This window comes from Sander vitreus, chromosome 17, assembly GCF_031162955.1.
Source record: "Sander vitreus isolate 19-12246 chromosome 17, sanVit1, whole genome shotgun sequence".
NCBI classification, from domain to species: Eukaryota; Metazoa; Chordata; class Actinopteri; order Perciformes; family Percidae; genus Sander; species Sander vitreus.
The window spans coordinates 21,642,590-21,670,371 of NC_135871.1; the positions used below are offsets into that span (position 1 = coordinate 21,642,590).

A 27,782-nucleotide genomic window follows, 5' to 3' on the forward strand; every position below is an offset into this window, starting at 1 on the left:
TGAAATGACTGAGAGGCTTCACAACATGACAACATGTTTACTGACACATTGGAAATTGCAGTAGCTGCACCCAACAGCTTTTTATCCTTAGGTTAGCTCTCTAACTGTAAACTCTAATATGTGAACACTGAGACTCACTGTGACAGTATGTAGTTTCATGGTAGGAAAAAAGATATTTACAAAAGAGAAAGGAAAATCTATAGTAATATATATATATATATATATATATATATATATATATATATATATATATATATATATATATACAGTATAGTAATATCTACAAAGGCTTGATGGTGTTTTAAGTCCCCAACGTCGACTTCAAGGCAGCGCTGCGATGTATTCACCACAAGCGAGTGGGCGAGTTGAAGACGTTTGATTGGCTTGCACAAAACCAGAAGAAGAGAAACATTCAAGGGTGAAGAAGAATGGGGGTTTACACAAAGACAGCAGCAAAAATGTCTAACTAGAGAGACAACCAGATTTGGGAACTTCTGTCTGTAAAGGCCGACGCCGAAATCGTCAGACAAATTCAAGGAACAGCAAGAGACTTGGTTGTTAATGATCAAATTATAAACCGGCTTTTTCGTGATGCGTAATCTGCGCCATGTCCTGTCTGGTGCACGCTCTACCCAGCGCCACCCCTCGTCCTAACCAAACGGTGTATTGACAGTGAAAATGCATCTGACACAGAGAATCTCCTATTGTGTGCTACATATGTGAAAGGGAAACTCCGGACTACTATATGTCGGGACCTGATTCCCCAAACATTGTCCGGAGTTCCTATTTGAAAGCAGCTTTACTGTCCCGTTAGAGACCAAGTTAACAAGCTTGTGAACCATATTGTACTTTTGCCAACTAAGCTACTGAGTTTGTGAACTTCTTTCTCCTGCGTTTGCAACTAAGATACAAACGTGTTAACTGTCAGCTTGTGAACTTTTTTTTTTAACATTAGCGACTAAGCTAATGAGCTTGTAGACGTCTGACGCAACTAAATCCTAACTCCTCTTGAGGACCTATGTCAAGTCTGAGAAATGTTTGGACCTCACATGAGTCATCTCTGCTTGCACTATTGGTTGCACTATGGTAAGTGTAGTATCCACTCTTTTAGGGCTTGATACATAGGGACTCAAGGTAAGGATATCTCGGCTTCTAGTGCATCGGGTTTTTTTTTAAAACATGTCTCCTTTAAGTCCCTCAACTTTATAGAAGTTCAATACTAATCACTGAAGTGTCCCTTCAAATGATAGCTCCAGTAGACAAAAACAAGCTTCCACTGAAGAGAACCTGGAACTGTGCTGAACCCTATTATCTACTATCTACTGTGAAAATAAATGTTTATTTCAGTTGTTAAACGTGGCATGAAAAAGCCACAGAAAGTACAGGCAGGCACCATGGAGGGCTAGTGACCTAAAATACTGTGAAAATAATGATCTAAGAAAAGATACACTGAAACTGCCTGATTCAAATTTCAACTGCCAGGGACCTTTGCTGCGTGTCATCCATCCCTTTCTTAGGCTCCACGATTGTGCTTTAAATAACAAAATGCCAAAACATTAAGTACAGGCAAACGTTCTGCAGGCATCATTGGGTTGGCTTCAGTTTTGCAGCATTGAACATTTATGTTTTTCACATCAGGATAAATCTTTACATGTCTCATTCATTGCTATTAATTTATTCCCTTGTTTTCTTTTTTTTATTATCTTGATCTTATGATATCAGGACCAACCATAGACTGTAAGGACCAACGGCACAGGCGCAGATGCTGTGAATGAAGTGTCCCTGAGCTCCTCATAACATTATCATTTGTGTGATCAACTGAAAGAGTTTGCAATGATGTCCGTCTCAAACGAGCCCGTCCTCAGCTTTTTCTCAATTGGGGACACAGATTTAGTCCCCAATTAGACAAGATGTCACCAATGAACTGGTTTTTAGACTGAAATGTGTCCCCAAAGGTAGCTAAAGTCAGGAGTCTCACACACACACACACACACACACACACACACACACACACACACACACACACACACACACACATACACACACACACACACAGCTTCCAGCTTTGATGCATTCACATAGGTGGACAGAAACACACGCACACAAACAGCAACCCTGACGACCCTGCACAACACTCATCAGCCTCCACCCTGCTGCCACAGACAGAACGAAGGCAGACTAAGCCTGGGGGAGGAGAATAGCAAAAGGCAGAGGCAGTGTGTGGTAGTAATACTACCACTGTGCTCTACTCCTCATCTGGCTCGCCTGTGGACAAAGCCCATCCGTTAAGAGTGCAGGTCACGCACACCCAGGAATACAGATGGGCTGCTTGGTCTTTCTGTCCTGCCACTCAATGATTCAAGGCGTGGGATTACACAAGAGGAGCTACCTGCACATGCATAAGCAGAGAGGGATGGGCACTGGCTTAATTTTGTTAGGATGTAAATGCATTAGTGGCAGTGTGTTTATACATTTCAAGCGGAGCACACGTACTTTTGTTTGCTGTTTTCATTGCAAGGTGTTGGCAGGCCTGTGTGTGTTTTTTCATACACCTGAATCACTGTGTGTATACATGAACATGTGTACGTGTGTGAATAAACAAGACATCAGTGAAAACATCTATTTAGGCTGCATATCACAGTGTGTTGTGGCAGCAAAATAGGGCAGCACTGGTGGACACAAACTGTTTGAATAAATCCTTTGTAGAAAAAGCAAAAAAATCCAAGACTTCACAACACAAATCAGTGAATCCCAGGTCCATCACCGCGCTGCAGTGTGGTCAAGTGCAAAGTTCTTTATTCAGTTGACAGTGTGTTGGCTCAGGGTTGGCTCTAGGTTCTCTTGCAGTTTCAAGATAATACGCTCAGTTCAGCCTCACTGTTTACCTTCTGACTTAATCTGTAACATACAAATTGAAGAGCAGGAGTTAGAGGGAAAAGAGTTGCTCTTGGTTTTAACAGCAGTGGTGGAAAGTAACAATAATAGTAAAGTACAATTACTATTTTACAGTTCAGAGATAAGTAATGCTATGTATACAGTACATTTCAGCGGTAACTATTGCACTTTCTACTCCACTACACACATTTATTTGACAGCTATTAGGGGGAAAAAAATTTATAAATGCCCAGAGAACAGTTGCTTAATTAGCTCCACCCTGACCATCTACCATATTAATTTTAATGCATCAGTATTAATAATCCAATAAGGTAATAATATAACACTGTAAGAAGATAGTCTGTGTGAGTAGTTTTTAATATACTGAAGTGATTTTCTATGTTTCTTATTGTCAAAAATTCCATGAAAAGAGCAAAACCAACCATGAATTGATCCTACTTACAAGTATTGCCTGATAGAGCTACATTGCTGTCAAAACTATATAAAACACACCAATTAGCTTCACTGTGGCAGTGGCTGACATGTCCCTTCATCACGTTGAACATATGCACTGTAGCTTGAGGAGAGCCCACATTTACCCTCCTGTTGCCATAAATACTCACTATCGCACCAAATCTTCAACATAAAATAGTCCACAACAAGTGCACTTATTCTGTTTGAATAACATTTGCAAAAGCCCAGGTTGTATAGGAAATTAATTTTAAAATAATAATAATTTGTGAGTAGCTTTTAGGAGTAGAGACCACTGGGCTTGGGGCTTATGCTGTGTTTGTGCCATATCGGAGTTATCGTAAGCTTCAGAATTGTAAACAGCATTCACGTCAACTTCAAAGTTGTTACTCTGACTGGGAAAGCTCCAAAATCCAACTTGGAACGTACTTATATGGAAGTGCATGAAAACCAAGCAGACACCTCACATCAGCCAAAGTGTCTTGTTCAATGTGATTAAACCAAACTTTAGTGGATATAGTGTTAAATTATTAATATACACTTTTTTTTAACTCTCACATGACCAAAGCTGCAGTAACAAAACTGTCCTGAGTTGTTCTGTGAGGCAAGTCGTTACCATGGGAACCTTTCCCATCCATCCGACGTGAACGCGGCTTTAGAGCAACAGACTGGGGAAGTCTGAAAGTATTGAGAAAGACGCACACTGTTGGTTTAGGCCTTTTTATGGGATTTGAATATGAAATATATATATATATTGCCAGCCGTATACTTTATTTACATTTTGCTGACAATACTTTTGTACATTTTGAATGCAGGACTTGAATGCTACTTTTACATTACCAACAGATCTGAATACCTCTTCCAGTACTGTTTAAAAAACAGCTTTGCTCTGTTCCTAAATGCTCCAGTTGATCTTTTAAAAGAGCTATCCTTGAAGAATCACATATTAGAGACATTAGATATACTGCGATATGAATACGACTTTTCTAAAAGCAAAAAAGCAGATTGAAGGATTTTTTTTTTTAATCTTCAGCCACATAACTGTCATCAAAAGCACTCAATGCTTCTGCAGATTTGAGAGACGAATGCTTCTGCACATTCCAGTCTGTTTCATGTGTTGGTGCACAGGCAGCAAGTTTTCCGCCGTTTGACAGCTTGGTTTAAATTTACTGAATAAGGGTATCGATGGTCAGCAAAGTAACTCTTGAGCCTCTTCATAAATGTTTCACCACACTGCAGGGTGTGCATGAGTGGGACTGCATCAGCGAGGCCGTTTCTCTCTCCAAAGACAGAGTTCTTACAGCTTGAGGGGATATCAGTAAGCAACACCAATGATGAGAAGATACTTGTGTGTGCGTGCTAGTACACAAAAATATATGTGGGTTTGTGCACTCCACTTCAGCTGTTCAGGCACTGCGGTCAGAGGCTGAGTACTCACACCACCTAGTGATGCATTGAGGACCTGTATCATTCTGCCTTCAGAGGAAAAAGCAAAGATGAAAAGACATATTTACACATGTAGACTCATCACCCATTCAAACCTCACACAACAAAGGAAGGATGAGATAGAACATCAAAAAGGAGTTGCTAAGAGTGAGAAAGATCATTTTTGCTGCAGCAAATCTTGCAATAAATACCATAAAAACAAGAAAACAGGTTATGAAAAAGTAAAACAGCATGTGCTCAGGGGAGAGGCAAGGCTGGGAAAACAAACGAGTCGAGCTAGAGAAAAATATGTCAAGAGACGGAGGGAGATGAAAGGATGAATGCTGGGGAAGCTGCATCATTTAGTTGTAGTTCTCCCCTTAAGGCTGTGCAGCTTAACCAAGGCTTTTGATTGGCAGATGGGAAACGTTAATCTGGTGTTCTGCATCTTTTTTTCTTCTCATTCTCCCCTCTGCCCTCCCTCGTATTCTCTCTCAGCGGAGAACATCTTATCAATCTTGTAAACCTATAGGAAGCACTGTTTTTCTTCCGAGTGTTTACCCTCATCCACCTCCTTGCTACTGCTCTGCCTTTGACTTCCTACAACTGAAGAACCATCACGTATAATGCAGAGGCGGATGTAATGCAGGTGTGAGGTGCCTGTCATCATAACTGCACAAACACCTCAGTCTAATCATATACATGCATGCAACCAGACATAATTACATGTCATTTGTGCACCGTTTAACACACGTGTTACCCAACAATTCATGGCTTTTCTGCTTTAAAGCCTGCATTTGTACCTGCTTGTTGTATTACAGTTAACACAGCTGTCGCCTGCGTGGAATCAGTGTTGCCAGATAGCATTTCACTACATGACCCAGGCTCCCCGAGCTATTTGTAAGTTTGTCTCTCAGCTAGGAACTACAACAAGAATCTTTTGTTTCCATTATGCGGCAGTCAGTTAAGTTGAGGGTCCGTGTCCACAAACTCACCGCTGAATGTGATAAGTACACCAACGCTGGCTGTCTCGCTCCATCCCAGCCACTTTGTCAGGGATGAGAAAGAAACGGGGATTGATTGCACGCATGCATGAAAAGAAAGGATTCCTGTTGTTCAAACAGTTCAAAGAAGAAAACACATAGGGGGTGTACTGAAAGTAGCAACTGTTTTTTTTTTCTTTTCTTTTTGAGATACAACTTTTTACATGTAACCAAAGACAATGTCCTTGAAACGGGTACAAATATTTTTTTCCTCTTCCTGCAATTTTTGTTTTTTCAAATGACAACTCAGAAATATTGTATAAAATAAAAATATCAGCTTCAGGGAAAAAAAAAGAAGTAGTCTACTCATTTTTAAATGTCCATTAACCGCTATGTACAGGAGTATTTACATTCTAAAATTCCATTCAGACCAGAGTTTTGCAAAGTAATTAACAGTAAACACAGTTTCAACCATGTTAACTGCAGCCCTACAAACCAGATAAAACTAATCTGCTTATACAGGTATGGCTGTCATTCAAATCAGTGATCGTACATGTGAGCAGTACAAGACAGAGTTTTGAAGGATCATGTGCATCATCATTACAGGTAAAATGACACCATAAAAGAATAAATTAATGGGAGCTTAATGAATGTTGTCTAATGCAGACACATCACAATGAGAGTAAAAACATGACGCTACAAGTGGCTGGACATACAGAAACCATCAGGAAATCCCCCATGTCAATTAACATGAGAATAAAAAGCACTTCCCATTTTATTAAATGCAAGTTTTGTTGAAATTTTGCGTGTTTAAGCCAAAACCATAATTAAGCAAATTCTGTAAGATACATGTAATCATGTCCAACCACTGAGCTGTGTCACATGGGATACATTTTAATGAATCATGGTGTGAAACTTTAGACACAAATGGCATCTCACTAGGCAAAGACTTTGCATTTACAAAGGAGAAAGCATTAAATTAAATACATTTAAAAAAAAAAAATAATAATAATAATGTTTTTCATTACAAATTCAAAAAGGAAGCACAACCATCAATTTTATGCGTAATTCATCACATCTGTTATACCTGTGAGTTTCAATGCATACTGTAATTACATACTCTTGAATTAATTGGACTTTAAATAAAGCTAAACAAAAGTATAAAGTATAAAATATGACCAAAATGATAATGGGTGAGAAGGAAATCTAAAATTCACAATAGCGCGTAATTTCCAAGTGCCATTATAAGTCAAATAAAGGACACCCTATTAAAGTCGCTAAGTCACACAGTCCTGATTTCTTTCAAAGTATTTCATTCAATTAGGGTGAGAGAAAAAAAAAATGCCCTCAAGGAACAAAGAAAAATCTAAAAACGTAAGAAAACGCCTATGAACTTGCACAGTTAAAACGTGCAGAATGAGAACATAAAAATCTAAGATAAAAAAAAATAAAATAAAAAAAAACCAACAACTCTCCTTCCCTTAAACATTCAAACCAACTGCAAAAATGTAGGTAAATGAAAGTATGCATATTAAAAAAAAAAATTTAAAAAAAATCATTCCACATGAGTTTACACGTAGAGACATTCTATCCATGAAACTGATTGTTTTTCATGCTAATCAAGGATTTCACCCATTGCTTTGATGTGGATGAGTAAAGATTAAAATGTAATGATCCATAAAATTTGATTCAGAGGTTCACACTCCAGCTAAGCTACCAGGAATCGAGAGCAGGCAGTGAGACAGGAGACTCCACCTCAGTGGCCTGTGACTGTCAAACCTTTTGGGACGTTTTAAGAAGAGCTCTTCTTTGAGCCCGTCTTCAAGTTTGACATTCCACAGAGTATTTTTAAACTTTAGCCTAGCCCCTGCCCGATTCCCAGTAACCTGAGGATGAATCTTCTGACTGTGAATGTGGCGTTAGTTGAGTGGAACGGAAGAAATCTGCATGTCTGTCAGCTAGCAGGGCTTTGGTTCAGGCTGTGCTCCAGAGAGGGGGTTTAGCTGTAACAATTCAGAGTGATCACAGCATTGGGTGATCTGGTGAAGTCAAAGCAACGCTGCCGAGTCTCCAATGACCTCTTGTGGCTCCTGTTGGTTAAGGGGTACCAGTATAGCCTGGGATCCTTTTAACGTGCAGACTGAGAGTTCCCCGTCTGGCTGTCTGTTAACAGTGCTCCAGGTAGTCGATGACCCGTGAGATAGACTTCTGTCCTGTGGTGCCCATGGCACACTGTGTGCAGAGACAGAATAAGAAAAAAACAAAAAGGAGAGTGTGAGTTTGCTAACATGTACTACTATACTTGTGAGGTCTTGAGGCACAGTGAGGGTCTTTGGAGGATGTTTGTGCTTCTGTTGACTTGAAAAGGCGATATTTATTAAACAGATGTTTCCAGTCTTCAGCTCTGACAGGATGTGTCACTTTCAAAGCTGCTGGAAAATGCACATATGTGACTGTGTGACTGCTCAGCTTAATATTAATGCTCAACAAGAACCCGACCGATATATCGGCGGGCCGATATTATCCAAACTATCGGTATTTATAATGGCCAATAAATGAATATTTAAAAAATAAAAACGGACAAAACACCCTTCAACCATGTTATGAGTGTTGGCGTTGCATAGTTTGTCCACCAGAGGGCGCTCTACAACGTCTCTGTTGGCAACACTCGTGTTTAACCCTTTAACTTTCATATCTTAAGTTTGTATTTTTATACATTTTATTTATCAGAACTTTAATATATTTTGTTGTTCCTCTGTTCTGTTGTGATAATAAAACAAACAAGTTTATTTTTAAACTGCATTATCATATTTTATTATAAATGTATTCTTTACACATTTCTGGATTTTTTTATATATATATATATATATATATATATATATATATATATATATATATATATATATATATATATATATATATATATATATATATATATATATATATATGATTTTTAAATCACCAAATATTTGTATCGATATCGGCCTTAAAAATCCTTTACCGGTGGGGCTCTATGCTCAACTTATTTTTAAATCATCCTTCATATTACTACTTCAATTATGCTGCTTGGATACACACTAATCATTTTTCATTGATAATTTATTGGTCACATTTTGTATTATAATGGCACATTACTGCCACAAAAGCTCTATGACAAAGCTAAGTGGCTAGAGGCTGTGCAAGTGATTTTAAGGCCCAGACACACAGACCAGACGGCCGACCCTCGGCAGAAAAGGCAGTTGGACTGATCAGTCTCCCCGAGTTGGTCAAAAAAGTGACTCAGAACACACCAAAGCGACGAGACGTAATATGTCTGCATAACAGCAGGCTTCATTTCAGATCGACAAAGGTCAGTTTAAAAGATTTGTCAGATTTTGAGAGACTCTAGTCACGCTCATTCCGCTCCCCGTTTCCGGGTTAGCACTCTACCAATCAGATGGGTCATTTGAGTCCGACTGCTGGCAGTGCCCGCCCCGCCGATTATACACGTCAAATCGGCCAAAATGAAGGCCAACGGCCACTTGGACGGACGACGACACGGAACACACTGAACAGACTCGAGTCACTGACCTCGCCAGACTGTCCAACGGCCGATTATCGGCTCGGTGTGCAGTAGGCTTTAAACTGGCTAAGAAGCTATTGAGATATTTGAAATTAGCGATAAGTTAGAGAGCATTTTCATGTATTGGTTTTCACAGGCATTTCAGACATGATGCATTCCTCAATCTCTGCATCAATTAAATAAACAGGAGTAAAAGCTTCCATTTTCATCTAAATTCTAGTATTTACTCAGAAAGGAGCCAAATGAAGGTGCAGAGAAAACAAGATCAAACCCTGCAATTATATTCTAAACTAAAAAGGAAATATGGAATTACTGGCCCTCAAAAATGTGTATTTGATCCAGGCCACAGTGAGTCCAATTAAAGGGACTTTGGTAACTTAAATATAATAATATGCCTGGAGCTAGGATTGCAGCAACACTTTTGGGTGCTTACAAAAAGTACCTCTGATGTCAGCGTTAAAATGATGGCTTATCTTTTAGTTTGGAAATCGATTCAACTTGTCACTATAGCACTACGCTATGATTTCATTCTAATGTATAGGACTTGTTTCTTTTATCATAATGGTGACAGCATCATCATGCAATGCTGAGGTCAGAAGGTCCGTCATACTCACAGTGAGGTTCATGAAACTCAAGAACTTCTTCAGCATTTCTGTCATGATGGAGAAATCCCCTTTAGGGAGATGCTCTCTCACAGTAGTCGCATTTGTCTGAGAGGGACGGAAAGGTAGGGGAGCAAAGACATGAATGTGTTTGACGAGGAAAAATAATCTTAAAAATCATATTGCGTATATCTGCGTCCGATATTCTCACCTGGCTTCCCTGGCAGAGGCAGCCCAGCAGCAGAGCGGTGTAGGAGGCAACGATACTGTCCTCCATATGCTTGCCTGCATGCTGCAGAGCTACAGCAAACACAAGGGAGAAAGGAAAAAATGCACAATTACAGATACATATTCTTTTGGGGAAGAGGGTTTCAACTCTCATGGTGAGAATAGAAGGTTGGCTGAAAACATCCCTGTGAGAAGGACTTTGTGGCTGTAATTCACTGCTCAGTTACCCAACAGGTACGGAGGCTAAAACATTCAGGGGAAGTCACTAATAGAGCCATTAAGTCCTAATTGTTTTACTGTGCTTATTGGTGGCCACATTCAATGGAACAGCAAAAAGGTAAAGCACTGGATTGCATTTCACAACTTGTGATTCAACCATATGAACAATACAGCTACGCAGTATATGAGCTGTATACTGTGAACACAAATGGTGTGCATTCACTGGTTGCAATGGAGTGATGTCCCTGTGCCTGCACAGTTTCCTATACAACATAAAATAGCTCAATTGCAGAGAAATACTGTGGGTATTAGGGCTGCAACTAATGATTATTTTCAAAAGAGAATAATCTGCAGATTACCTTCTCGATTCATCATTTGGTCTAGAGCCCGACCGATAAAGGATTTTTTTTTTTTTTTTTAAATCCAGAAACGCGTAACAAAACGAACGGTTAGATTTCCCTAACAGTTATTTGTAGTTATTTATGAGTCCTAAAATATGATAATGCAGTTTAAAAATAAACTTGTTGGTTTTATTGTCAGAACAGAGGAACATCAAAATATATAAAGTTCTGATAAATAAAATGTATAAAAATACAAACTTAAGATATGAAACTTAAAGTGCCCATATTATGCTTATTTTCAGGTTCATAATTGTATTTTGAGGTTGTACCAGAAATGGTTTACATGGTTTAATTTTCAAAAAAACACCATATTTTTGTTCTACTGCACATTGCTGCAGCTCCTATTTTCACACATTAGCCGGGAGACTTCTTCTAAATGAGGGCGCACTTCCAACTTTGTGTGGAATACCTGCAGAACAGGGACATGTAAGTAGTTCTATACAATTTATTTTGTAGATTAGGGTGAATTTGTGTGTGTTGCAGCAGTGTTTTGCCATTGAGAACGAGCTAGCATGCTAACGGTTAGGCCCTCGTCTCGGCTAGTGACGTAGAAAGCCGTGCAGATTTTGAACAGCTCACCCGGAGACTGAAGGCAGGACACATTCATAATATGGGCACTTTAAAGGGTTAAACACTACTACTACTACTACTGAGTGTTGCCAAACAGAGACGTTGTAGAGCGCCCTCTGGTGGACAAACTATGCAACGCCAACACATAACATGGTTGAAGGGTGTTTTGTCCGTTTTTATTATATTTTTTAAATATTCATTTAATTCACTTATAAATGCCGATACCGATAGTTTGGAAAATGCCTAATATCAGCCTGTCGATATATCGGTCTGGCTTTAGTTTAGTCTTTACAATATCAGAAAATGGTTGAAAAAAAAAAAAAAGTCTGTTGAGAACCTGGAACTTTTGATAATAGAATTTCCACCCATCATTAATTGATCAGTCAACTAATCGCTTCAGCTCTATTGGATATATACTGTTTAAACGCTTTGTAATCCAGTGGTATACTGCAGTTTGGTGGAAGAGAAAGAAACCCCACCCTGCTGTCTCCAAATTCTTGCTCCTTAATTAGTTGAGAAGCAAAAAAGGTTAAGGCCACGTAGTAATCATAACTGCAACATTAACCACATGTATCTAGATTATGATTTTTGCTGTAGCTAAAAACAGCTCCTCTTACACGCGCACAACTTCAAACACAAACGTCTACCTTTATTTAGATCCAACTCTTCATCCTCCTCCTCTTTCTTCTCCTCCTCTTTCTTTTCAGTTTGGCTGTCGTTGGTTTCGGCTGCCACCCACTGGATCTCTCCCGACGTCTCCTGCCACTCTCCGCTTTGGTCCAGTGCCGGCTTGGGCGCCTCACTGATGAGGTCGTCAGTCTTAGCCTCAGCCAGGATGGCAGCGCGCTCCCTCTCCAGGAAGAGCTGCGATGTAGAGAGAAAAACAGTGTGAACTCCAAACACAAACTTTTTAATTGGAGCCAAGTAACACAGCAGATTTCATAATTTAAAAGGGAATAAAGGGATAGCAGTTCAGAAAGCAACTGGGAATGTGAAAAAATGTGTGTGTAATTTTAAAGTAAATCACTACTTCGCTCTTAACGTTCCCCTCTTAGAAAACCTAACAAGTCAGTTGGGAAAGGAGTTGGTTAAGGCAATATCAATAATAAAGCAAAAAATATTAAAATCACATTTTTATCTTGAATTTCAAATCCACAAATGAGTGTGCATCGATTGGCTTATTACAGTGTTTAGGCTGTAAAATGTATGCAAGTTCAGACTTTACTTAAAATGCAGTCAACAGTACAGCTTGTGAATGTGTCGTAGGGCATGTAGCACAGAGGGAAATTTTGAAACGATGATAGAGCAATATAGTATCATCCATATTTATTACAGTATCAGAGTAATGTTTCAACTCTCAACTGTCTCCCTGAGAAAACATGTGAGAAACTGTCTCACCTGTTCATACAATACAACATTTTTGACTTTTTCCCTCATGACTGCTCATCACTAACTACATCACTGCTCACATCCTTACTTCAAAAGAAATGATGACCTGGCCTGTAGCCAAGACAAAAGAAACAAAAGGACTGTTAAAATATGTATTAATGAGTCCTGGCACAATTCATACCTGTACCAGGGCAGCCAAAGCACCAGAGGCCTTGGGTCTGACAGCTCCGTCTCCCTGAGTCTCAGCTGTGCCTGGCGGTGCCGACGCTGCCGCTGTGTCAGATTGGGTTTGGTCAGCAGGCTGCATCAGGCTGTCTTCCAGACAGGTGTCATCGACTGTGTACTCCATGTCCACCAGACAGTGGCGGTTTCTGGAGCTATACTCCACAAGGTTAATTAGTAGACCCAGGCCCTGGTATACACAACAAAATACACAAATAAGACACGCGTCCACACAGGAACAGACGTACATAGAGCAAACACGGGTTGGTAGAATATCTTTTATGTGGTGGTGTTTTGTTCAAGAGCGCCTTACCAGTACTCGCACGTCAAAGCGCTGCTCGTGGGGGATGTAGCGTGGAACTCGGAGAACGCAATTCAGAGCAGTTACGGTCAGCTGTTCCTGCTCACCTGTCTTAGTGCTTCCCCACTCTGCAGATAAATAATAAATTATTAACCTCTGCTCATACTAGTCAATACCCTAGTAAGCAACTGAAGCCTGAGTAATATGATTTATATAAGCACAATAATAAGAATATAGTCCAATACTGGTACTATAAATCACAATATTGAAAAATAATGCAATATAACATAATGAAAATGCTGTTTAATGCAATAAACTGTGCTTCATTGTTATGCATCACATCACACAAACAATAAGCCATAATACTGAGTCATTGTCCAGCGCTTAAGATCCACAAATGCCAGATAAAAGCGTCAAACACAGAACAAAAAGGCAAACAAAAGCACAAGCAAAAAATATAAAGTAGTAAATGGAGAATACCATTGTCGTGGGTAAGGTTGAGCAGCACTCCTATGATGGCCCTCATGCAGTCCTCCACAGCCTTGCCCACATTACTGAAGCTGCAGTGGGGCAGCGCTGCACCCGACAATGACAGAGAGCTGTTGTTTAATGCTCTGCTGTAACGCTGAATCATATCCTCACAGTACCGCAAAGCTCTGGTGAAAGGAAGAAGAAGAAGAAACAAGAAGAAAACAAGCGTAAGGGTGAAGGACAGAGAAGGAAGAGATGAACATCAACAGATTTTTAAAACTCAGATTCCCTTTATATGACAACCCTAAATGGAATTGTGTATCCACCAATACAGAAATAGTAATCATTTTTTTGTCAGATCCAAATTTGCTGAATCCGTATTGGCTCACATGCTAACAATGATGGTAATCAGGGAGATAGTTATGCAATTGTCTATTACTGTAGGGTTTGAGCTTTAATACTTATTCCTTTACTTCAATAAGGTGAAGCAAGTAAAAAGAGCCATAACACGCCCGAGGACAATGTGAAATGTGATGGGTACAAAAGTACAAAGGTAAACTGATTGTATTTTAGTCAGTGTCTCAGTATGTGTCCGTGTCCAGTCAATAATAGCTCCTAGCTGTATCTGGTCCTCACCTGGCAGAGGAGACGATGAGTTGTGAGTCTTTGTAGGCAATCAAGTAACCCTGGTTTTCTGGGTTCTGCACTGTCACCTGTTGGCAGAAGATGAAAGAAATAAAATCAATAGGAGGGGAGAGCTACATTGAAAGGCTCGAAAAAGAGATGAGAAACAGAAAATGAGGGGAAACAACTTTGTTCGGTTCAGACCTTTGATCATTCATCAATCATTTCATGTGAAATAGTTGATAAGAAACTGTTTTGTTTTTTTTCATAAAAAAGGTAATGAAAAGTTACCATCCACTTTACAGTACTCAATTACTCTTGTCCTTGAGTGTCACTCTTGTATGACTTTGGTGAAAGAGGAACCCCAACTTAACAGAGCAGTACTTACACTTTCAAGTACTCTCAGACACCTCTCAGCCCCCCATAAAGACGCTACAAGGTTCTCCTTGTCATCCTCTTGGCTCAGGTTCTGCACACACTCTTTAACTGTGGTACCACAAAACACAAAAGCACATTACACATCCTGACAGACACATAAAAGTCAACAGCTGTTAAACTTGAAAATGGAAAGCAAATCTTATACACAAGTACAGAGACTTGCAAACTGCTCACCTACGTACAATGCATCCTACCTTTGTCTACAATATGGTCCAAACCGCCCAGTAGTCGCAGCTCTTCTTTGAACCAATCCCCGGCTCTCTTGGAGGTTAGAGAGAGCAATGTCTCCATGGCAAGGTGGCCCGTCTACACAGAAAAAAAACATGTCAAATCTGAAATATCCTGCATACACTTTTATTTGCCATGACACATTTTTTCATACTGGAAAACCTAAACATCCGAGTACTGAGTAATGAGGACATGAGCAAATTTTTTGATAACTACACTATTTGATAACACGCAACCCACCGTGATGTTTTCCAAGTCGAGGTGCTTGTTGTGCACGGTCTCGCACAGCTTCCTGATCTTCTCCTTGACTTTTTCCACCTCCTTTGCGGTGAGCTGATCCTGGTGAGCCGAGTAGTCCTGGTCCAGTTCTAGCAGCTTGATCATAAGCTCCAGACAAGCCCTGTCTAGATCCATGTTAAGACGATCCCGACTCAGAATGTACATCAGAGCAGCCGTGCACAGACCAAGGTTCTGATATAAAGGTAGAGAAAGGCGATTACAAAAGTGGTGCAGAGCATACATACGTATGTGTATATTTGAACACCCTGGACCAGCTGGAAAAATCTGAATACCTGTCCACTATCAGTACAACATTCTCTAAATTAGGAAACACAGCTTCAAAACACTCGTGTTTGCGTCTGTGCAACAGAGAAACGTCTCTAAAAAAAAAAAAAAAACTGCATAACTGAAACTGTAAAGAAGACCTCAATGCTTTTATATGAATTTAATAAGTTATGAATTTTAAATAACTGCAGCATGTAGACATTTAACACTTAACACCCTCTTCATTAGCAAATATTGCAGAGGTGTTGATCAAGATACTAAAACAAAATTCAATCTTCATTTTTATACTGTAAAGCTGCTCTGTAACATGCAGATCACATTGCTATTGCTTGTTACTTAAGGCTTTACTTAAGACAATTTAGCAACAATGTTGACAGAACAGACTAACAATGCATGTCTTGCGTCATGCTATACATTGAACAATACATTAATACAGTGTATATATGAAACAATGACTTGTGCATTTTTAAGATGCAACTAAATGAAAACAACTACATTAAAAACCGCATTGACAAACTCGGGCAGTAGTTTCTGAAATCAAATGATTTTTACTTGTTGAATCAGATGAGTCAGTCTATTTCTCGTCTAACCCCCGACACCAGCACCAGCTAAGATTCATGGTTCAAACTCCCATAAAACACAAGGATTACAAACTTTGGAACTGAAACTTAAGGGAATATATTTACAAAGTACTAAGTAAACAACTAAAGCAGCAATTATTTAAAAGTGGCAAAACTTATTACCATTTGTCACTAGTTAAAAAAAACATTTTTTTGAGAGAGATGTGACAACGTGACATTGAAAAAGCAGGTGACAGAAAAGAGTTTTACTGACCGGGTGTTGTGGAGCATCACTGAGCATTTTGAAGACCTGCGCCACTTTCCCTCTGGCCCGCAGGTGCATCCTGAAACCAGGCATGGCACACCGTGTGGCCAGGCTGATTATACTGCAGCAGTGAGAGGAATAGAAACACATTCAAGGTGGTCTTGCCTGAGTGGACTTTGTTTTCACAACAAATGTAGCCGTGTGATTTATCAGACTACAGAAAAACAAGCTTAATCTCAGCATATTAGCCCAACATGGTGGAAATGTTGGTGGAAATAAAAGTGAGACGCATAAAAGTGAGATGCATAAACAGAAGAAGGCAGAGAGCAACGCTAAATATAGGTACACATACTACCTCTATAGGGCTAATTATTTTTGTGTTAATTAAAAAAACAACTTTAAGTGTGGATGAATCTAGTGGATGATTTGTCATTAAGAAGTGCAAAAACACTGTATAATGCACGTGAACAAGACATTTGAGTTAACTTGACATTCTCTGTGGTCTCTTTAAACATTTAATTTGTATCGCTACCTCCTGTTGCTCTTGGTTAGAATATTTATCAGTTTTGTCTTATTTAAGAATCAAATTTCAAAAGCTTTGATCAACTATGATCCTGTGACGAATCGAGCTGCTCTCTCCTCTCCCTTTCCATCTGTTTCCATTTGTGTGCATCCTTGCCCCCGAAATGCTTGTTACTAACCTAGCCCTGGGGAGTTTACTCCCCGGAGTCCTTATGTTTCTTTTTCCCGCCCAGAATATTCCCTTGGATTAGGGTGGCACCACAATCTTGGTTGGAGCTGTCAGTGTGGTCCTACGCTCTGCAATGCCCTGCAGTGTCCGGCGATGCTCTGCAGTGTCCGGCTGCGTCCTGCCAAGTGTCTGCGTCTTGCTACGCCCACCCATGCTGTGCTGTGCCATGCTACATCCTGTAACGCCCCTTCAGTGCCCTGTTATGACATGAACTACTACGACTACCATTTGTAGTCACTGTTTCATTATCTTTGTGACTATTATTGCCACTGTTCAGCACCCCCCCCCCAACCGGCATCGTCAGACACCACCTACCAAGAGTCTGGGTCTGTCCGAGGTTTCTTCCTAAAAGGGAGTTTGTCCTCGCCACATTAGCTACTGCCAATGATTGCTCTTGGGGGAATTACTGGAATTGTTGGGTCTTCGTAAATTATAGTGTGGTTTAGACCTACTCTGAGTGTCTCGAGATAACTCGTTATGATTTGATACTATAAATAAAATTGAATTGAACTAAAGCAGCTGTTCCTGTAATTGCTTTATGAATAGGCTAGGCTAATACTAGGTTACATGAACTAACGTTAGGTGACAGGAGCTTGTACCATTCAATCAACTAAGTGAGGTACTTGGTCCCCATACAAATCAGTACCATCAGGATGCCACTAGAAAAGAAATATATGTCAGAGCATCTAAGCACACCTCTGTAGAACTGCACAGAAAAGGCAGCACTAAGTGTTTATTCCACTTACCTAAGGCATCTTGTGTTGAGTGGCTGACTGCTCTTCAGCCCTGTCTCCAAGTACTCAAAATCATCTGTGAACTCTTGATTCTCTCCAAACTCCACCACGTCATTGAAGTGCTTCACATGCTGCACCACCGTGTACAGCTGGTAGAAGGGGAATGGAGTTAATTACAGGTAATTGGGAAGCAGTGCATCTGTCCAGAGTCACGATCAACAAACACAGTGAGAGAATTGCTCTCATTGTTGAAGTCCCCAGTATTGGTTCCATCACCAGCAATAGCTGACTGTGCTAATACCCATCATCAATAATAGCTCAGCCTGTGGAGTTAGGGCCTGTTCAGCAGTTGACTCTATGGGCCCTATCTTGCATCCGGCGGCGCAAAACCCGATGCAAGTGTCTTTGCTATTTTGAGACCGTCCAGCGCCCACATCGTTTAAATAGCTAATGCACCTGCGCCCATCTTTGCGCCCATGGGCGTGCTGGTCTTACAGGGAGGTGTGTTCAGGTGAATTCTTGGCGTATTGCTATCTTGAGGCAGCTGGAAGTGATCGCGCCATTGACCAACAAAAACCTGGTCTAAAGTAAATAGCGTTATTTTAACAGTGCATTATTAAAATGCGCTTAGTCATGTGAACAGTGCGAGCCTAGGTGTACACACACAGGGACGCGCAGCAGCACACAAACATGCGAAAGATTAAAAATAAAGATATTACAATATCAAATAGTATTATGCTATGATCTGCTCGTGCACGTTCACTTCTCGCACGAGCAGATCAGTTTCTTCTCTCCTTCCTGCTCAGCAAATCTGCCATCATAATAGCAATGCACCAAGGTACAAACACACCTGGCATTTAAAAGGGAATGATGACACTCTGATTGGCTTAGTGCATGTTGCGCCCAAAACACAACTATGATTAATTAAGCCACAAAGTACAATCCTTTTGAACTGGCGCACAGACCCGTTTATCTGCCATCAAACTAGCAAAAGTGGATTTGGACACGCCCTAAATGCAGCTGCACCATGCACTTCACACCGTGCACTTAGATCGTTAAAATAGGGCCCCATATGTTTACCAGTATCAACAGTCATGCTGCGTTTGTGCACTGTAGGGCAGTTTAAATTAAACAGCTACAGTCCTCATTGCTACCTCCAATCTACAAAGGGGTTCATACAGTGAGCTTGACATGCATCACATGAATGCTATTCTTGTACTGTATAACCTGCATCAAATGGGTAAAAGCAGCTTGGCTGAGTATGTAAGAGAGATGTGGTGGAATTTCCAGAAACACCATGTTATGGTATGAAGAGACAAAAATAAGCTTAGACAACATCAGGTCATTCATCGGTCACAGGTCAGGACACAAGAGTATAAGGTCAGTCTCTAAAAACTAAGCCATGTATAATGTATAAATATGTTTGTGTCTATGCAGATTCAGGGAATGTAGGCAGCTGCATGATAACGGAATGTTTTGTTTCAGGACTGTCTCCTTTTAGAGTTTGGTGAAAACAGGGTAAAAGGGGCCTGACACACTGTAGCATACTTCCCAGAGAGAGAGATAGGCTCAACTATGAACTTGGGTTAAGCATCTATGTTTACGGCACCCGCAATATCTTTGTTTACCTTAAAAGATTTAGCTAAACTTAACGCATCCAGCATGAGTTTAAATGCACCTACAGGAAGACAGGAACTTCAGAAGATGGGATGGCACCCAAATTGTACTGCGTGATCCTAATTTCTCCTCAATTGAGTGTCCGTTAAATGCTTCTGTGCAATTCATCAAGGTCTCCCGAATATTCTTTACGTATGTGAAATGAGTTGTGCTGCTTGAGCTTTTCCATGACAAGAGATTGAATTCTTAGCTACATGCAACAAATGTAGTAAAAACTGAACACAAATAAGCATTACGCTGCGAAAGGCAGTGCCTCCTTCCCCCCTGAGCAGATGTCTAAAAAAATCTCAGTGTGCTCCGGACTCACCTCCTTGTGCTCCTTCCTGCATTTGAGCGCAGTGACAATATCCTGGTTGAGTCGCGTGGGGAGAGTCTCTGACTTAGTGACTTTGGGCGGCGGTGGAGGGGCTTTGAACAAGCCATCATCTTTATGGGAGTTGCTGTCCTTGCTGCTGCACGATAAAACAGCCTGAGGAAGAAAAGAGGCGGAGAAGCGGGGATCATACCAAAGTAACAAAATCTGTTTAACGACATGTCCGCAAGATTTACCATAGCCGAACAGTCTGTTAAGCACACAAGTCTTTAATAAGCATTGTTAACAGATGTCAGATGTGAACAGAAAGAAACTGATTAGATAAATTAACTGTTGACTACTAAGAGACCAATAAACAATACCCTGGGTTGTGGACAGTAAGGAATGGAAAAATTCTGTAAATAAATGATATTAGTTATTCATATTTGTTTAACATAATACCCTGCAATATTTTTTTCCTTTCTAATTTGTGTCAAAAATGAATTAATTTAATCATTTCAAACGAGAACTTTAAACATCACACATTTACCTTTTTCGCACACTGTAAAGTAATGGCTAAACTCTATACCAATAACCAGCCAGAGAACAATTTCTTACCGGAGCGGTTTGAGATCGAGAGAGTGGAGGCACAGGGATCTCTTCAGGCTCAGGTTGATTCCAGTGGCGAGCATTGTACACAGCTTTAGCAGGGGACTGGAAACCAATAAGAATTTAAGAATTGGTTAGTTAGCTAAACAGACACAGCATAACACCTGGTATAATGTTAGTGGACCATGTACATGTCATGCATTCATTCATTCATTTAGTGATGGAAATGTTCAGACGCCCAAAGCTCTAAGCACCATAAGCATTGCCACCCATACATGAACAAAGACCATGTGGAAACACTTTCATGTTAATCTCCATTAACCATTCCAGCACAAAGCTTAAGTTGTTGTTGTGAATTGGCACAACTCAACACAAACACTGCATGCTGCAATCAGGACAACGGACTGAGACAACAGCAGCCTCTGAATGGAGCACAAGAGTCCCAAAACATTTCCTAAAAATGACAGATCGTGCGACTCAATTATATATTGCAAAGACAACACGGAGAACAGATTTTTGTCGATGATGTAGAAGCAGTAAACACGAAGAATTAGGAAGACAGACCACAAATAACCCAAAGCTACTGCAAAACATGATCTAGATAAGCAGAGCAAATACGGGCATTACAGAAAATATTATTCTGATATAGCAGATGAGCCTGATCAAGAGGTAATATTCAAACCCCCTTCGCACTGGAAGACCACGTACGTTGTGTGCTACTGAACACACATTTAACTCATTCATGCAAGACTGCTGTCACAAGTTAATCGCTGGGCATCTCCATTCAGAGCCTCAAGTCTGCAACTGTAGTTCTAGCACACATAACAGCTGAATCACAAAATTACATTAGATAAAACAAACATAAATTTAGCTTTCAGTTTAGCTTATTTCCCGCCCCCTTGCTCAATTTTTCTCTAATGCGCTCCTCTCTCATATTATATCAGTCTATTTTTAGACAAGCTGGGTATTCTGTTATGTAAATGTAATTTAAACATCTATAACATTAAAAGAAATGCCTGTCCAAAGCCAAGCAGTGTCAGACCCAAGATCAACCCTGGCCAGGAGGGAAGTCATGAAGGCAGATTAGATGACAAAGTTACTTTTGAGTAAAAGCAGGCAGAGAAAGACAGATATTTCTAAACATGCTCATATACCTTTTTGGGTCCACTGAAGATCTTTTTGAGTCCACTGCCAATGTCCTTGGATTTGTCACTTGGCTTCCCTGAGCGTCCTTTTTGGCCCTCAGCGACGCCCGGACTGGACTCATCAGAGAAGTCAAAAGCATCTGTTGGATAAACCAGATTGTTGATGGCGAGAAACTAGCACCAAAGTATAATTGGACTGGACCGATGCGTCATCAATTATTTAAGTTTTGGGGAAAATGTGCATGTTTTAGAAGCTTCTTGTCAGGCTACAAATATCTTAATCACAATATCACCAAAACTGCACAAGGTTAATTAAAAATAGTATACATCCACGACGTTGCGCTTCTGGGATTGCTGAGGTGCCGCCGGAAATTCTGCCGAATGGCCCTCATTTCGGCCGGAGGTCCGTTACCTTGGGCTGTATTTAGGTTGTAAATTTTAAAATGAGATCTATGGTTGACTGCTCCTCAGATCTCTGCAGGGTAAATCCAGACAGCTAGCTAGACTATCTGTCCAATCTGAGTTTTCTGTTGCACGACTAAAACAACCTCTGAATGTACACATGTTCCACCAAAACAAGTTCCTGTCCCGAGGCTATTTTGCAGCGGCACCGTGGCTCCGTCCGGCGCTTAGCGCTGCCCAAGACGAGTGTGACTGGTTTAAAGAAATGCCAATAAACCAGAGCACGTTTTTTCCCCCATCCCGGAATTCTGTGTGGACTCGCCAGACCCTCCTCCACAGCACTGTGAAGGACGGTCTGGCAAAGCGGGACTAATTAAAAGTGATTCAATGGCCATGTATCTATAAATTAAGGATCAGCTCACCTGTATTGCTGCTGGCCTGGCTGTCCTGAGAGTCGCTGGTATGAGGGCTGTCCACACCGGAGCTCAGAGCAGCTAAGGCTGCAGCCGCCTTCTTGGCCTTTTTCTCTTTGGTCTGAGAGCTCTCCTCATCGCTGTCACTCTCGCTCAGGTCGTCGAAGCCAAAGTACTTGATCTTGTAGCTACTCTTGCCTGCCATGCCACCTTCTGGACCCTCCTCACCCCCCTGGTCCTCTTTGTCCTCAAAGCCAAAAAACTCTAGCTTGGTCTCAGTCTTGGTTTTCTTGGTCTTTGTCTGGGTGGGTCTAAACCTGGGAAGATACAGTGAGAGGATTCGTTTCATGTTTGTTTGTATTGATTTTTACTGAGGATGTGGGAAAGAGAGGGAAACTGGAGCAGGACAAAGCAAAACAAAAAATGATGAATGAAGAGAACATGTCTTAAAGTTGGACAACCGTTCACAGTGAAGACACCACAATGTAACCGTTCAGAAAACCACTCAAACATGATGCATACTATAACAATAGACCACATACACTAATTGCAGTGTCTCCAAAGAGCTGACATAGACAGTCAAATTGAAAATAATTTTTCTACTTAATATAATTTAAGTCAATTCAGTCATGGTGGGTAATGTGACATTGTACGCAATGGTATTGATATTAACATCCATCTAGAGTATCTTTGTGCCATCCTCTGCAATTCTGAGTTTTGTTTTAGACTTAGGTATCAGTCATAGGACTTAACATTCATCACTATCGTTGACCAATTTGCTCAGCCTGCTGTGCTATATCCAATCTGGAATAGGTCTACTCCTTCCCTGTAATATTTCAAACCGATCCACCTAACAAAAACCTTGTGTACAGCTTTCAAACTTGCATTAAATGTCAAACTATCACAAAGCAGCAATTTAGCTTTTGTCAGTGAGTAACACCTCCAAGTACATGACATATCTTTAGAATATAGTCCTTGCAGCAAATGATTATACCTCTTGAGACATCGATATTAAGGCCTTTACCTATAATAGTGTGTATTTTGCTCCTCAGCGGCTGAACAAATTATATTTCATACAACTCAGTCCTAATTGTGGAACCAGTGAAGTTGCAGACAGGATGTTCAAAGCCCCACTGTTATAAAGCGTGTGTGAATAAGTGCACAATGAAGTGCAATACAAAAGTGATGTTCATTATTAGTGGCTGACTCATTTGACTTTGTATGCAAGGTACTATACATTTCAATACTACAAAATCCTGAATGACTCACAATTTATGGAAGCTGATAAATATCACAAATTACTTAAATAACTACCGGTAATCAATTTTGTTAAACTAAGAAAATTGGGATGTTTTTGTCCATATCCCCAAAATTAAGAAAGATACCTAGCCTAGAAATCTAGACGCACCAGGGTCATCCTAGCGAGCTGGAAAAAACAAATTCTGGTCAAGCCAATCACATCGTGTATAGAGTCGGTGGGCGGTGGGGGTTAACATAAGGACGGCAGAGTTGCGACAGTTCCGCGTGAATTCCCTGCTACTTGAAAACCTGAAGATGGCTGCTGCTGCTGGCGAACAGCGGCCTTTTGAATGGGCTTTAGCCGCGACTCTGGAAGACTTGGAGTTAAGCACTGAAGTCATTCTTAAAAAAGGAAGATGTGTTCAAATGTGTTTTGCCTACCAGATACGGCAAAAGTATCTATTCATCTATCAACTAGCGTTGCTCTGGTTGGCTATGAGTGCCGAGGGAATTTGAAAGACAACTGTTTATCCCGCTCCTCAGATTGAGCCCTGCCAATGGTGAGTTCCCAGACCCAACATCTTGATGTGGGTCTGGCTTGTCAGGCTAAAAGATACCAACTTTGAAAAAAGGATTTTGAAGACAACTTTTTAGTAATGTTCTTCACAACGCAGGTTGTTAAGACGCATAGAAATTGAAATGACTTACCTGGTAGGTTTGGGGGGAGGAGCATCTGACTTCTTCTTCATCTGGCCTGCATCTCCAAGGTCAGCAGGGACAGCTGGGGTGACCAGTTCATCAATGCCTCGCTCAATTGAGTCCTGGATGGTGACATTGCACACTGACAGACAGGAAGGGTGCAGAACCGTGTAGTCCCGTACCCTCCCGCCGCCCCTGCCTACGGGCTTGGCTGCCGTTTTAGCATTGGCAGCCGTACTACTTGCGCTAGCAGAAAGGACACTGTTGGGTTTATCTTGGGCACTCGCTGTTTCAGTGGGCTTGTTGCTGTTGTTTTCCACCGGTTCAGAGGACGTTTTGCTTGACCTGGTGGGTCGCTGGTATTTCTTGCAGTTTGAGGCTCTTAGGGTAAATGGGGAAGGGGGGATGTTGTCCACTGGTTCTGGTGGAGGCTCTGAGGGAGGCTCCAGCTCAGCACCTTTCATTTCTTCTAAAGGCAGTTCATCATAACAGGAAGAGGTTTGGAAGTCTCTGCTACCACCGGGTGCATCAGTGAAAAGTTTAAGGGAGGTGACCATATTCGGAGAGGAGGAGATGGGCCTCTTGGGCGCTGAGAGGTTCTCATCATTAGAGGGGACTGTGTCTGACAAAGGGGCCTTGCATGCAGGTTTCTGGTTGCCATCTGATGTACTTCTGTACCAGGTCTGGTTATTTTTAACAACCCTCTCTTCGGATGTTTGCTTGGCTGTGAATGGAGAAGACAATTACGGATAGTTATATGAAAACACAGACATTGCCACAAAATTGATAGCAGACACTATCAAACAGGTGGAGATAAATAATGGCATGACAGGTCGGCTACAGATAGTAAATTAACCGTCAAGACAATCAGGGGCAATGTTGGGTATGTTAGTCTAGTTTATAGATTATTGATTACTTACTTGTGAACGTGGCTGTTGAGCTTGCAGAGCCCTGTGCGGAAGTAACAACAGTGGCTGCCCCACCTCCCTGCACTGCGGTCGACTTTGTAACAGCCCCTTCATTGACTTTCGACTGGGACACGTGAGAGGTTACAGTCTTGGACTCATCATCGCTGTCAAACCCAAATGGGTCTCCATCACTGTCGCTGTCACTGTCCTCAAGCCTGGGCCTCTTGGAAAGCTCAGAAACTTCAGGTTTTAAAATAGGCCTCTTGCCCCCCAACTGAGCCTTGTAAGTGGTCTCCCCCCATTTGGTGGTCAGTGTTGGCTTTTTATTGGAGAAGACCTCATCAAATTTCGAATTGGCCTCCCCTCCCTTGCGGTTGTATGTTTTACCAAATCTGGATGTCATGTCGGTTGCTTTATGTTACATATTCCCTGTGAATAGAAGAAGAGAAAATAAAACACGCAGCATTGTACAACGTTTAAGAACAAGCATTCATCCACGATCACACTGGCACTGTTGGATTAATTACCTTGGCTTGTTCTGGTTGATAGAACACCAAGTTGAATGACTAACGATAGCTCGCTAGCTCAAAATGCAAAGCTTGCATAGAATGCTGCATTAAAGTGGTGTCGGAATAATCTGAAAAAAATTGTTCCAGACTGGGAGAATTTACGTGAATGCTCCCTCAAATCGGAACAACTCAGAAAGTCGGCGAAATGTCTGATACACTTCTTTTTTTTATTATCAATCTTTATTCACAGATAAGGATATACACCAAGTGACAACATATTCTGTACATCTATGAGTCTGCAATTACAAAACAGCCAGGGAGAATTGTCTGGTACACGACTTTCCGAGTTGGCGTCATAGTACGCAGCAACATGGTGGACGAAAGCAAATGTTCACATATTGCACATACGTTTGTTCACGTCACATATTTGTAATATGTTATCAAGTTGTAACAGTTAGTTGCTGTCCACGTAGAGTGGCCTAGTTTGTGTTATTTATAAGCATTAACCCTGATAACAAGTCAGGTAACGTTAAAGCAATATTTTAGTGGTTTTAGGGAATGTACTGATGCAGCAACAAGTCTGGGACAAGATCACTATTATAAAGATTCAATGTGAAATGTATAATGGAAACCGCTAACGTTATTGTTTAATTGCTCTGAGCAATGAAACACAACAAATAACACACCGAACTCGAAAGAACGACTTTCCAAATCGGGAAAGGGGACCATCCGAGGAGCACGTGAATGCAGCATAATAACATTATCGATCGTATATGTGCAATACGATTATCAGATGGATTAACTTTAGTAAAACTTTGAATTAATTGCATTACCTAATGTCACAGTGACAGGGCAGTAAATATTACATACGTCTGTTAACTCTAGCTAGGCCTGCTCCTGCTTGTAAAGTTGCTATAAAGTTAGCCATTAGCTTCGACACTGCTAAACTATGCTAACGTTAGTCCCCTGTTTACATTTCACACTTCTGCATTAAATGTGTAAAATGTTGTGTTTTTAATATGATCAAGTCATTTAACTTACACATTTGAATACAGAGATTGGGGTTTAAACATCGTTGTGAGTACAAAAGAATAGCAGCACACACTGTTACCTTTCAACTCCGGCGACTAGCTAAACGTCCGCTTGTGTTTTAGCCAGCCGGTTGGGCCTGATCTCCCACTCGCGCACGAATCAAGCGGGTAAAGTCCGTTTACCGCAGTAGAAACAACACTAGAAACACATCTCCAACCCCCAAGAGCAATGTTCGTTACCAAAGAAAAGCGGGCAAAACGCACCCGTAGCTCTATTGTCTAAATATAGTGGATAATCCGGACTTTTTGCATTTGGTAGTGCTACTGACGGCCATTAAAATATCCCCTCCCTCTTCGTTCCCTGGCAAGACCCCTCTGTAGTGCGCCGCAAGAAGGGAAATGGCCAATCAGCGGCAGGCAGGTTCTCTTGTGCTTTGAGACGCTGTCAGCAAACGTGACTCTGATTGGTTAAAAAGTGAAACCATAATAAATGATAGGGGGCGCTGGAGGTCCACATTAGTTGATTTAAACTTGAAGACGTGCCAAGGAGAAACGGTACAATCATGGAATCAGGTTATCTAAATTAAGCAACTTCCAGATAATTTATCAAAAATCGTTTAGTTTAAAATTATTTTAATATTCTTTAAACTATGCACGGTTTAAAATATAAGGGACCTACATTATGGATTTATAGGCATATTTCTTAATATTTACTTAGTCTAGTAATGTTAGAGTAAATTAAATGAATCAGTGTTTAAAGGCTCGGTTTACTCAAAACAAGTTTTCATAGGGACTATTTGTTCAGCAAAATGTCATTCTATTCACATGTAACCATGTAACATCCATTTTGTATATTTATTTTTTTATGTGATCTTGTGTGCTTCTATTCACCTCCGTTGTATTGGGAGTAGGCTGATACTGATATGTCAAAACCATGGGCAATTAAAACTGAGCAGAACTGAGCATGGCTAGATAC

The 27,782-nt window shown here is 40.8% G+C and overlaps 1 protein-coding gene across 1 annotated transcript; it reads right to left on the minus strand.

Moving 5' to 3' along the window:
* Positions 1-5,924: 5,924 nt before the first annotated feature.
* wapla (WAPL cohesin release factor a) lies at positions 5,925-27,183 on the minus strand. Its single transcript, XM_078272778.1, has 20 exons — positions 26,887-27,183; positions 25,279-25,695; positions 24,368-25,082; positions 22,430-22,737; positions 21,615-21,745; positions 20,470-20,565; positions 19,867-20,028; positions 17,895-18,031; positions 16,407-16,518; positions 15,249-15,479; positions 14,975-15,086; positions 14,731-14,828; positions 14,355-14,431; positions 13,728-13,903; positions 13,260-13,375; positions 12,906-13,136; positions 11,983-12,199; positions 10,129-10,217; positions 9,930-10,025; positions 5,925-7,985 (listed from the first exon to the last, which is right to left on the minus strand). The coding sequence occupies exons 2-20, from the start codon at positions 25,667-25,669 to the stop codon at positions 7,920-7,922; spliced, it is 3,561 nt and encodes a 1,186-aa protein (XP_078128904.1). The 5' UTR covers positions 25,670-25,695; positions 26,887-27,183; the 3' UTR covers positions 5,925-7,919.
* Positions 27,184-27,782: the final 599 nt, after the last annotated feature.